The 12,711-nt window shown below is 39.5% G+C and overlaps 1 protein-coding gene across 5 annotated transcripts in view; it reads left to right on the top strand.

The window, feature by feature from the left end:
* Nucleotides 1-12,711, top strand: part of EYA2 (EYA transcriptional coactivator and phosphatase 2) — a 101,273-nt gene that overhangs the window by 45,680 nt on the left and 42,882 nt on the right. For all 5 annotated transcript variants that reach the window (XM_026862140.1, XM_026862142.1, XM_026862141.1 and 2 more), the window contains 3 exons: nt 768-816; nt 1,428-1,570; nt 4,408-4,524. In XM_026862140.1, the coding sequence (XP_026717941.1) occupies nt 768-816; nt 1,428-1,570; nt 4,408-4,524 (309 nt within the window). The remainder of the gene's footprint in view (nt 1-767; nt 817-1,427; nt 1,571-4,407; nt 4,525-12,711) is intronic.

Genomic DNA, 12,711 nt, shown 5'->3' with positions numbered 1-12,711 from the left:
ATTTGAATGGCATCATGGAGGCAACATGCTCATGGTGGCATGTAGGTGTGATGCTTTCAGCACAACTTTCAGGCAACTTGCAGGTTTTAATTTAGATTTTTTCAAAATTTTAATCAGTTAAATCTAAATTTATCTCTAAATACAGATGGTGGCTCATTTTTCTGTGTAGAGTTGCAGGACACAACTGTTTGGTACACTGGAAAGCGTCCTGCACATATAACCTGTGTGATACATTTTCTGATGGTTTATTATTTTGGTTGCTGGCAGGTCAATAAGGTAGGTTATAGTTAACTCAAAAAATTCAAGAGTAAGGAGATTTATGATGTTGTATTTTTAATACTTATTTTGATTTTATATATTTTAATAAACATTAAAGAAAGTGAGTCATGGTCTAGGAGAGTACCAGAAAAACAAAAGGGCAAAAAGTGCAGTGAGCTTAAATCATTTCAGTGATCATAGGAGTTGCTTTTATAGCCTTTAGCATATGAGTCATCCCACCAAAGCCCAGCTTCATGATTGATAACAGTCCCAAGAGAAGAAGAAACTGGTAGCTCAATCAGTATCACCCTCAGTTAAAAACTAAATTTATGTTTGCTGTTAAGTGGAGAATAACTTTCTTACCTCCTTCAGTTTGTGGAGATTCACTAAAAACACCATCTAGTTCCTGTCTATTTTCCTCAAAACTGCAGTGGTAAAAACAGTGGTATCAGCTTGGCCATAGAACAGAACATTATGAAAATCTAAGACCCTTTAATTTTGTTTTCCAGGCAGCAGCAAAGCAGCACCGCAGTGTCCTCTCCATCTGTACTCCACAAAGTGAGTGCTTGTGCCAAGTGCTGTAATTTAAAAACCGTGTTTTGCTGAACAGCCATTTTGTGCAGACTTCTGTCACCTTAAAAAGCATTTGTCTTAAGCCCATCCACCTGTTCCCCTCACGTCTCTGGCCTAGTGAAGTAACTGGTTCTTAATCTTGTTAGATATGGAGTGAAAGAAGGTTTGAGGTATTGTGCACTGTACTTTTGTACCCCTGGGAATCCAAACCTTATCAGTTTGAATATTGTTGTGTATGAGTGACCACAGAGGAATAAGTTGAAATGTCAGAGTTTTCCCGTGACATTCACATGTTTGGCAAACTCAGAATAAAACATGAAAAACTGGAGTGTTGATTTTATTTATTTTTTTAACTTGCACTTATTTTGCAGTCTTAAAGTCCCCATGCATTTAGGTAGCTTAATCTAATAGCTCATATCAGGAGCCATATACGGAAACAAACTTTTGCCCCAGCCTAGTCAATGCTCAGTTCCCAAGATTTTCACCATCATACTTTGGATTTTATTTCATCAAAATGTATAGAAGTGTTCTGCATGTGCTCTAGATCATGTACAGTAACTATTGCCTTAGACTTTCTGTTTTCTTGTTCTGAATAGACATTATCCCCATATAGTGACAGTCCCATCTTTCCCAACAATGGCAACATATGGACAGACTCAGTACAGCACAGGAATCCAGCAGGCTGCTGCATACACTGCCTATCCTCCTCCGGGGCAGCCCTATGGCATACCCTCCTACAGTGAGTACTCTGACATCATGTTATATTTGAAGACATTGTTCTCTTGCTCCTAGAAAAAATATAGTTGAAGTCTTAGCCTTTAGAACAAAAGGTCATTTCTGTCTTGGCAATATTCTCTTACGCTTGGAGGAAAATCTCACTCGATTAAAAATGTTAGGGTTACTTTGAACAATCTATCAGCTTTTGGTATCCTGGGTTATGATTTTACAAACTAGGTAAGTTTGGAGCCATTCAGTATTAGGATATGAGACAGCACAACAGGTTCAGTAGGATGTGCTACTTAGCAATAGTAGCTGGTGAGTGCTCCCATGACTCACTGCCAAGACAAAGGCTCTTGCAGTAAATATGATATTTAGGTAAGCTACACTTTGCCTTCTTTGATTCTTCCTGGAGTTTCAGTGATACAAGCTACTTTAAGAAAAACTTTTTTGTATATTATTATGGAAGAACCAAGACACAGAGCAGAATAAGGCATGGGTGAAAAGATATATAGTCCTTTGGCTTTGGAAGAGGGTTCATATCTAAATGGATGGTTGTTAGCTGTAGGTGCAGTAGACATTTCTAACCCCAGATCAGCTTTGTTCCCTGCTTTCCTGCACAGCCTTGCCAGCAGCTGTGGGGAGATGGTGCTGGACAGGAGCAGCTGGGAGGTTCAGGCAGGGGACTAATTAAATGAGCACTCCTGATGGAGGAATGCCTGGTACACCAAGTGTTAAAAGTGTCCTCAAGCTCTGCATGGAAATACCAAACCCTTGAGGGAGCTGAGAAGTTCTTTTCACTCCTAAAGACAGAAAGTTTTGGGTTCCTTATTTCCAGCTGATCTTATAAGTGCTGAGTTTTACTGCATTAAAATGGCTTCATAGTTCTGGTTTTGTTCCGGTTTTCTCTTGTGCCCTTAAACACCTTTGTTTGCCTTGCAAATATAGTATCTCTTTCCAACAAGAAGTTTTTATACCGCCACTGACAGGGCTTTTACTGAAGGAAAATTCAATGCAGTGATCTGGAAGACCAGGGAAATGGGCTTGGCAGAGCCAACACTCTACCAGGATGATGAGAGGAATGTTTTGAGACCCTTTCCTAGAGCTACTTGTGTGTTTGCATCAGCTGGCTGATTTCCAAGGCAAAACTCTGAACAGTTGTCCTGTTAAGAGCAGGTGAAAGTAGAGCCATTTGCTACTGCCTAGAGTCTTTAGGGCATACATGTGTCAGGCCCATATGCTGCTTATAAATCCTGCAGATGACCTCTTAGCATCCTTGAGCAGTGGTTTCCCTCCCCCAGCCCATATACTCTCTCTGAGATACTCACACAGCATATGAAAAACTCCACCTGGCTGACAACCAAGAACAATGAAGCAGTATTGTATTTAGGCACAAAAATAAAACTCGGCCAGTTTCTAGACAAAACAGAACATTGTGTGGAAATTAATTTGGTGCTAAGTTATTTCACTGTCTGACAACAATTTTTAGACTTCCAAAAAAGCCTATTTGCTGAAGATTAATTGTAGCTGGGGTAGGCCGAATGCTCACATGTGGAGTGCTGATGTAATTGAAAAGCATGGGATATTATGAAAAGCGGCTTCTCTGTGCGCACTTGGAAATACCTTTTCTTCCCCAACAGTAATGGAGCTGGACACTTGCACCAACACATGTTCATTCACTGTCCAAATAAACTTCCTGCGTTTCACAATGCGGTATTGTCATCTTGTTGCTAACTTGAATTGCATTGCAGCTATTCTCACCTAAAGCCAAAAGAAGTGATTTTTATTAGAGAAAACATTATCTGGGAGAACTTAGTCCCAACCTGATCAAATGCACAGTTGTTGCTTTAAAGAGTCATTAAGCTAGAAAACAGCTTGTTTGGTGAAAGGCATGTGAATTCAAGTTGTCTTTTGGCAAGTTTGCTACAAGTGCTAAAAGATGACAACAGCCTGGGAAGTGTGTAAATCTAAGGCCAGAACATCAACAGGGTCTTTGTTTAGTCCCAGCACTCAGGGTGTGTCCAATGACCATTTTTTGTTTTGTGCAAATAGGCATGCAAAGAGGGAAGGATCACGCCCAAAGGGTTCATAATGAGACGCACCTTTCAGCTGTTTATTTTAATAATACAGCTGTACAATCTCGGCAGCATCTTGGAATAAAATATCAGCCCCTTTCATTACAAGCAAAGGTTTCATTTTGCAATGTTTAATTCAACTATTGCTGTTCCCTCTGTAAATCGTCAGTTTAATTGCCTGGTTTTAGTAATGAAAGATTTTTGTGGTTTCAGGGCTTACCTATTGTTCCTGAACTGTATGTTTTATCTAACTGCATAGATCATAACTCTCCTATATGACTTGCCAATAAATATTTTGCTGTCAAAACTGAAAATATAATGCAAGTAAAAGATAACTCTGTTGAGAACAAAAATCTTGAGGATATTTCGCTGAAGGTCCTGTTGTTTTGTTAATCATTGCTTGCATCTGATAACCGTTCAGAAAGTTCATGAGTCAGTGAGTTTGTTTAATTCTAAAGCAAAACTATTTGTTCAGAAATTGGTTTTGAAAACAATATTATTCATGGTTGTTTACCCATCTTAGCAAAAGCTCATTTGGGTATGGGGATACAGGATGTAGCTGACTCAAATACTATTTGTGATTAATTTACTTGACTCTATTATTTAAGAGACCTGGTTGGGTAATGCAGGTAATTTAAAAAAAAAAAAAAAAAAGTATAGGAAAAAGAAGAGTTTATTAGGTTAACATCTAGCTGAAAAATTGTTAATTTCTAAACTTGCTTTTTTACACCTTTGAGTCAAACATTCATGTTCTGCTCTTGGTTCCTTACTATATGTCCAAAAGGCATTAAAACAGAGGACAGCCTGAGCCATTCCCCAGGACAGAGTGGGTTTCTTAGCTATGGATCCAGCTTCAGTACCCCGGCCGCTGGACAAGCACCGTACACGTACCAGATGCATGGTGAGTACAGCTTTGTGCCTTGCAGGATGTGTTATGAGACGTCAGAAGCCGATACCCCCATAATGGACCAATTCTTCTTCTTTTGCAATTACAATGAAAAGCTTAGGTATAGGCAGTCAGGGTAGGGAAGGAGGTAAGTCTTCATAGATCTGGTTTGCTCATCAAGGCATGAATTTCTGTCTGAGGTACTAAATTTAGCATATACCCCAGCAAAATTTCAGGTATGATCAATGTAAGCTTTGCCTTTCTGCAGAAACTATGTTTTGAGGTTCTTTTTAATTAATTTTGTGACTGCATGCCTGAGATTATTGTGCTAGTGTGAATTCCTAGATTCTGAGTGGAAGCAAAACAAAGGCAGTTCTATGTTTCATGCAACAGTACTGTTAGTATTATGCTTCTGCCTTACGCTGTCTTGAGCAAACTGCTCGGTGGTTAAACTGCTGTATATTTTCTCCACTATTTTTTTTTTTTAAAAAGCTGGTATCTTGATACTAAAAAAAATTTTTTTACTGTTAAGACATAACTGATACCTGCTAAGATACATCTGCCTGTTTTGACTCCTAAAGTGCCAACAGCATTAATTCCCTACAGACTACTGAGGTAGGGTTCAGAAGATCAGAGCTGAAGGCAGCTGTTTTTTCCTCAAGGTTACAGAGCTATGATTTAGTAAGTTTAGAGTAACTGTTTTATTGTGTCAGAATAATAATTGATCATAAAATAATCAGTTGGGTTCCCTCAAGGTTTCAAAGACAGTGCCTTGTGCTTGTAGCTTTATAACACTTTGGTTTGTTGTACAGCCAAAAAGGCCAAAATATACATTTATTTCTAAAAATAAAACTTAAAAGTTCTTTTCTGGTCATTCCATTTGGAGGCTGTATGAAACACAGACTCTCAGGAGATTGAATGTTGACTTGCCAAGTCCAAGAAAGTCCATGAAAGGATTAAAATCTGAATTGCCAGGAACTGTAAAGTAAATGAAAATGGTGGAAATTAATTTGTGATTCCCTTTAGCCAATTTCTAGCATGGTATTTGATTTCTTTGAGCATTTTGATGCTGTTGATCAGAAACCTGAACTGGATATGGCAGGTTTTCATTATTTGGCTGGTATTCTGTCTGCTTTTTCCTCCAGTGTGTACTGTTCCTTATCTTTGTGAATTATGTTGATTTTTTAAAAATATATTTTCCTGGGACTTTCTGAGTCATTAAGCATGAATTAGAGGAGGAAAACTAAAATTTGGATATACTCTGTGTAATCTGAATTTAAAAACACCTGTCTAGGCAGTCCTGCAAAGAATGATGATAAATTCTGATGAATCAATAGCAGATGAGAGAAACCACGCGTAACCATTTCAGCTTTATCAATCGTTTTACATACATGAAGAATAATGAGTATATTCTGAAAAACAGATTGTCCTTAAAATGTCTCCATCTCTGTGCCTCTACCTTAGTCTCTTGGAAGTGCAGTTTCATTCCTCACCTGTAGACCTCATATTCTGAGTCTACTTTGGTGTTTGTATTGAACTTAGCTAGTAAAGATTGGACTTTGTCTTCTGCTAAACCTCAGCACACCTGCATTTGGAAGTGCCTTGCCTTAAGCATGAATTGCCATGAGTACATGAGCTGAGCCAAGCATTAAAAAACCATTTCCAAGAAATCAGAGTGCAGATATTCTTGCTGTTTCTTAGCAATTATCTCAATTACTGTGAAAGATGTGACAGTAGCACAAATGAACATACCTCAGGTAGTTTAAAATTGCCCAGTTTAGGTACTGGTGAATGGGAAGAGTCAGGAAGCATATCAGCCACTCAGGCTAAAGATGCTGCACCCTTTTCTGCTGTGGCCATACATATCCAGACTTGCTAGTTTAAAGGCAGCTTAGGTACAACTGCAGCAGCTCCCCAGCAGCAGTGCCAGTCGGTCTGTACCAGAGCTCTTTGAGAGGCTGTTTGAGGGGAGTGACTTTGCTGTGGAGAAGGTAAATGCACACGAGGATAAAGCTCTGCCTTGGCTTTGTCCTTCCCTCAGAGATTTTCCAAGGGTTGAAAAACCCAGGAAGAATTGCTTGGCTTTCCCAAGTAGAAGCTGAGGAAGGGGAGAGATATCAAGCGCCTCACTTTCCTTTTTGATATTGTTGGGGGTCTTTTTTAAAACCTGTAAGCAAAAAGCCCTTTTGTGTCATTACACTTAGCTGTCCCCCCCCTTGCAAAAATCGTCAGTTCTCTCAGTTCATCCCAACCCTGAATGTGAAAGGTGGACAGACATACCCAATTCAGTTTTAAGTCTGAGAGCAAATAAGTTATAAACAGTTATAAAACTGGGAATTTAGTTATATAACTAAACAGTTATAAAAACTGGGAAACAATGTAATTTCCATTTTATTCTAGAAATTACTTAAGAAAGCTGAAGACTGAGAGGTGACACTCTACTGAGACTTCATGTGCTAATTTTGTCAGAGCACATATGTCTGAGGTGGATTTTGTGGCTTGAAAGCCTCATGGGACATGCTGGAGACACCTGGCTGAAATGTGGTACAAAAGAAAAAAAGTAGCCTATGGGGATGGGGTTTTTTGTCACCTTGATTCCTACAAGCTTCACCTCTCCTACTCCTAACAGGAGTTCAGTTTCTGGCTTCCATTTTGCTCCTTGAGTATTACGATCTTGTCTTCAAGTTGTGTTACACTGTCAGCCGTGTAAGTCCTCTCTTTTTAGTAAAACTATGGCTTGCAGTTACCAGCCGTTGTAGATACAGGAGTGTCACAGCTTCATTGATAGGCTGAAGTGCTCTCCCCGGGCAATAGCTGTGCTGCCTCCTGACTGACTGCAATATGATAAACACCACTGTAACACCACTACTGACAAAGTACTGGCATTTTCTTTTGCTGCCTTGGAAGATGGGTGTATTCCTGTCTAGGTTCCTGTTGTTTTTTGTTTCCCCAGAACATAGCTTCCACATGTGCTTTGTGTTAGCTTAGAAGAATCTGACCTGTTTGAGAAGGCAAACTCTTGACTTACTTGGGACTGAAGTTTTTAAGATGGCCCCTTTGTTCAATCAAGAGGTGTAGACAAGCAAATTTCTTGCATCAGCACTTGAAAATGTTACACTTGCAAGCAATAGTGACACAACCATGTGCTGTACTGAAAACAGGCTGGGAAGAACTTCATGTGTATGTGTATGAGCATGAATGTGCCCAGAGTGCTTTCAGATAATGTTCCCTAGGGCGATGCTGTGGTATTAGGTGAAATCACTGCTTTTCGGGATATTATGCCAGAAAGATCATTTCAGCCAGCTCACTAAGCCTTTAATGCAAAAGAAAACAGAGAAAAACAGTTTCTGCAAGTGGCAGGTGCTTACTCCAAGGCAAAGGGAGCAGGAATAAATGTGTCTTCCTGTTGTAAACAAATATTTCCACCCTTCTCCTTGCTCATGAGAGGAACAGTCTGAAGCTCCCTGACTAAATGGTTTATTTACCTTGCTGAGTGCTAGTGAAAGGTTTGAGTAAGAAGCCAGGAGCCTTCCTGTGCTGAGTGCTACCAAGGAATGTGTGCTCAGTGCTTTCCCACGCCCCAGCGCTTGGGGGTGGGGAGGTGATTGCTCCGTCTCCCTACTGCAAGCAAGCAAGGCACTCTCCATGTCACCCAGCTCCAGGATCGTTGAGCCTTTTGCCAAGTTCACGTCAGCCCTTTTGGTTTCTCCCTTCCTGACCCAGGCAGGGACTCTGGGTAATGGGCTAAACCAGCTGAAAAGGACAAATTTTAATTTACATATTTTTAGAAAATCAGATTTCAGGGGGACTTTAAGAATCAAGCTCTTAACCCCCACTTCAAGAACATTTATTGCATCATGCTGAAAAAGCAATGTTGAAGAGGGTGATGTGCAGGGGATCAGCAAGGAAAGATATCTCCAGGAGTGTGTGCTGCTCAGTTTTGTATTTTAAAGTGTGAGGAAAAAATTACTTTCTTAAGCCAATCTCTGCAATTATTGTAAGGTGGTAACAGCTCAAGTACATAAGTGAAATAGCATTGGTATTGTTTTCCTTCATTGCAAAGCAGCTCCCAGAGCAACCTAGTGAAGTCATCTGCAGGTGGGTGTGGGTGGTCAGACTGCCTATGTTACTCCTCCTCACTCTCCCCTCATTTCTCAGTTACATGGTCCAGCCAACAAATAGGCACCTGTCATAGGTGTGTTATGCCAATCACCAAGGAATAAATGACCTCTTGGGTAACAAATACTTTGTCTCACAGGGCTCTAGGACAAACGTTCTCTTTCAGTAAGTGCCAACATAGTTGGTGCTGGTTTGTTTCCTCTCATGTCTCTTTGATGCCAGCACTAACTCTGTCTGGAATACATGCGTCAGATTACAGCCTCACCTCCCTGATGGCTGTTGTCGGTAACATGGTAGTTCTGAAGCCAAATTCTGCTCTCTTTTAAGTCAGTTCGTTTTCATTACAAACACAGATGATGCAGGTGTAATGGGGTAGCATTCAGCTTTTCATCTTTAACTTCAGTTATCAACTGTATCCTGGTTCTTGAGCAAGAACAGAATCCACTAAAAAGCAACAATGAGGATATAACATTCTTCTGGTCATTAAGTGTTAAAGAAAAAAAAGCTATTTTACAGCCAGCCAGAAGGGAAAATGTATTTTCATGCTTCCCTAGCATGAAAATAAATTAAATGTGGAAGGGTTTATAAGCCAAATAGCTAATGCAATATGTCACACACATATATAAATATAAAAGATGAGGTTGGCAAGTTCTCTTAAGTGACATTAAACTATATCACAAAGGTACTATAGATTGAAATAATGATTTTAATTGCCATGTAACAGTGCATATGATAGTGTATCATCAGACTTTGAGTAACATTCAAATGGATTGAAATCTGGTATCATGTATTTATTCTGAAGGAATTACTTTTTTTTTAAACAAGTTCTGTATACAGTATTGTTTCATGTCATTATTATATTTACAAATTTAGTTTTATTTCATAATGAAGATGTGTGAAGTATGCATATAGCCAATCTGGGGATGGTGCTCATTTTTAGAGTCATGAATTGGAAGAGCAGGTAACAGCTTGCATTAGATTTTTGTCTTTAAAATGATAAATTTGTAATTCCTCTTCAAGGTCTATGCCATTTCTTAATCAGTCCTCATGTAAGTACAATTAGAGCACCAAATCCCCAATCAACTCCCTACGCTAGATATTGGAAATCTATTGTGATTTTTAGCACACAGTTTTCTAAATTGACATTTTCTGACAATTTAGCAGTTCAGCAACTTGCTCAGATTTTTGGTAAAACTATTATTTAATGATAGAAATTGATCATAAGACACAAAGGTTATTCAATTTCTGACCCAGAGAACTTACTGTCTTAACTGACAGTTGAGTAAAGTGCTTGTTGTGCTGAGGGTGGGGGAGAAATCTTTGGAATATAAGAAACTTACCCTTTAATGAGCTATGTAAAATACAAAGAGAAAACTGTGCCAGCACATTAGCTAACATTGAAAACCATCAGCTATGCAGAAAGCGCAATAGCAGCCAGCTTATAGAGCGTTTCCTGTGGTTGCATGAGCATGTGTTACTCCTTTATTGCATATCAGGCCATCTCTTCTCAGCTTGTCATTAATTCCTAGACAATGCTTTGCTCTTCAGTTATTACTGCTAAAATGACAGCTGGTATGAAACTATGAAGTTGCACAACAGTTAAAACTGTGGCCAAAGACCACTGTGGATACTGTTGTTGGGCAGGAAAAGATTTGACTACTTTTTTTTTTTTTAATATCCATATCTATCTACCCACAAAATACTTTTTACATTACAAAGGAAAATTGAGTTATATAACTGGGATAACTTTCCTTTGCCAAGGAATTGCAAAGCAGTATTGAGTTCAGTACAGGCATAAATTTGGGGCCAAAGACCTACGCAGTGAAATTCTTTGCTACTGCTGAGCATTTGTTTTCTTTGTAGAGTCCATTCTGATCAGCTGTCAAATAATGAATGAATAGAAAGCAGTATTTCTTCTGTGCAATGCTGATTTGAAATGTACTAATTATATATGTTGCTTATGTTTGTGGAATGAATTGCTTATGAATTATTCTCCTGGCCTGACACCAAGTAAAATCTGAATATTTAATCAATTGAAATGGTTTCTTTTGCCGGAAACATTGAATCTTGTTAATATCTGGATAATCTAGACAATTTTTTTTCCAAGAACTGCCTGAATTTCTTATGATTATGTGCCAGTTTGTGTGTTACATATTTAATATGAGGCCATAAATATCTATTTGGCATGAATAGTTAGCTTTGCATGCATGAATTTTATATAGGAAGTGGCATGTTTAATTTCAAGCTTGATTCTTTAAGTACTTAGTGATGAAATGTGTGAGAAGGGAAAATTTCAATCTACACTTGAGAAATGTGGATCACACTTCAGCATACAGATAATGAATCCATCTGAAGTCCCAGAACATAAAGGAAAGCGAGAGCATGTTCTCAGCAAACTGTCACTCAGATGCGTCAGATTCATAAAATTAAAACCTTAGTAGAAAATGAGTAGTCTCTTTCAAAAGCTCCTGCTTCACAGCTGGTTTGCATTAGTTGCAGTCTAAAACTGTGACAGTAAAGCTGTGCTCCACTCCATGGTGAGTTCAGCAGGGAGAGGCCTCTCTTCAGGAGGGGTCAGACCTCACTTTTTACAGTGTAAATACAAGGTTCCTCAGAATAACTGCACAGTCTTCCTTTCAAAGATTTTTAAACACCAGGGGCTGACTATGCTACATTTACTTTGTTTTAAAACGAGCTATCTTACAGGAGAGGCAATTCAAGGGAGAGAGGCAAAGGTGTTGACAGTGATGCACTGTAAGCTGCAAGGATCTGTGCTACTGCTATCCAAGGAGAAAGCCCTGCTCTAACTTTTCCCATTTACTACTTTTTTGAGGTTCCATTCAGAACTCACTCCTTAGTCATTATTAAACAAGGAGCAACTTGAGAAGAGGATATGCTACTGGAAGGAGTAGGCACCATGGTGGATGGTCCTGAAGCTAGGGGAACAAATACATGTTTGTAAGAGAGAAATGGGCTGACATATCTGTAACTACTGCTCTGTCTGGGCTCATTAGGTTTATTGTCAGTGCCTTTCTCCCTAAGGAACACCAGGGTTTGTGGTAAGGCTTAAAGCTCATGTGAGGAAGTAACAGCAAAATGATACTAACTGTAGAGATGATGGTGGCACAGCCAAAACCAGGAATCTTCTCTGACAGATTTACCTTGGAGGTATCTTGCATCTACTGTCTGCTGAGGTGCTCAAGAGGAGGTTTCACCAGAAGGATGTCTGGAGGAGAGCCCTGCCTACACCCAACTGCCTGCTCTGAAGAGTTGGCTTGCCGTTCATGAGGCTTCATTCTTCTAGTTTGTTTCCTAAGTTTCAGAGTGTCTGTCCAAATCTCTGTGCTTTGGAACTACTACGGGTAGTTTCAGAAGGATACGTTTGAGTATAAGGCAAGTCACTAGTTCACTGCGGGAAGCGTTCAATAAAATTCCATGGTTGTCTGTACAAAAGATCACACTTGATATCTATGAAGTCTAACTGGGTGGCTGGGTGTTCACAACTGAAACAAAATGAGTGCTACCCATTGGTGGTGGTGATGCTGTTTGTACATCATCACTGCAACTATGAGCCTTGCTTATGGATTAGGGTAGATAAAAGAGTTGGAAAAGTATAAAGAAATAATAATAATACTGATCTGCATTAGAAGCAGTAACTTGCACATATTGGCCTCCTACCCAGTGTCAGAAGTTTTGGAGGAATTGCAGTAAATTAGTATTTTGAAACATTTGTTTTGCAAACACTTAAGAGGAATTCTTTGCTCAGCGTGGGAGGAAGTTTGAGAGTTTCATTTGTCTGTCATCAGGCTTGCGGAGGTCGGCATCAGAGGGATGGAAGCAGGCATGACAGTCATGGATGAGAGAGAGTAAGGTAGAGGGACAACAGTAAAGGGACTGGATATAGAAAATACAGTTTGTGTGTGGTAATGATAAGGAAGTGGGAGCCAACAGAGTAGAAAGGAGTAATGTTTCCCTAACCTGCTGCTTGCCTATCTTGGGAGCATTTGTGGAAGACAGATAGAACACTCGAAACATGGGTTCATGAGCAAAATCAGCATAGAAGACAGTCACAGAGATGTTGGG

The sequence above is a fragment of the Athene cunicularia genome (assembly GCF_003259725.1).
Source record: "Athene cunicularia isolate RWA chromosome 20 unlocalized genomic scaffold, athCun1 chr20_part1, whole genome shotgun sequence".
NCBI lineage: Eukaryota > Metazoa > Chordata > Aves > Strigiformes > Strigidae > Athene > Athene cunicularia.
This window is presented reverse-complemented; position numbering and strand designations above follow the sequence as displayed.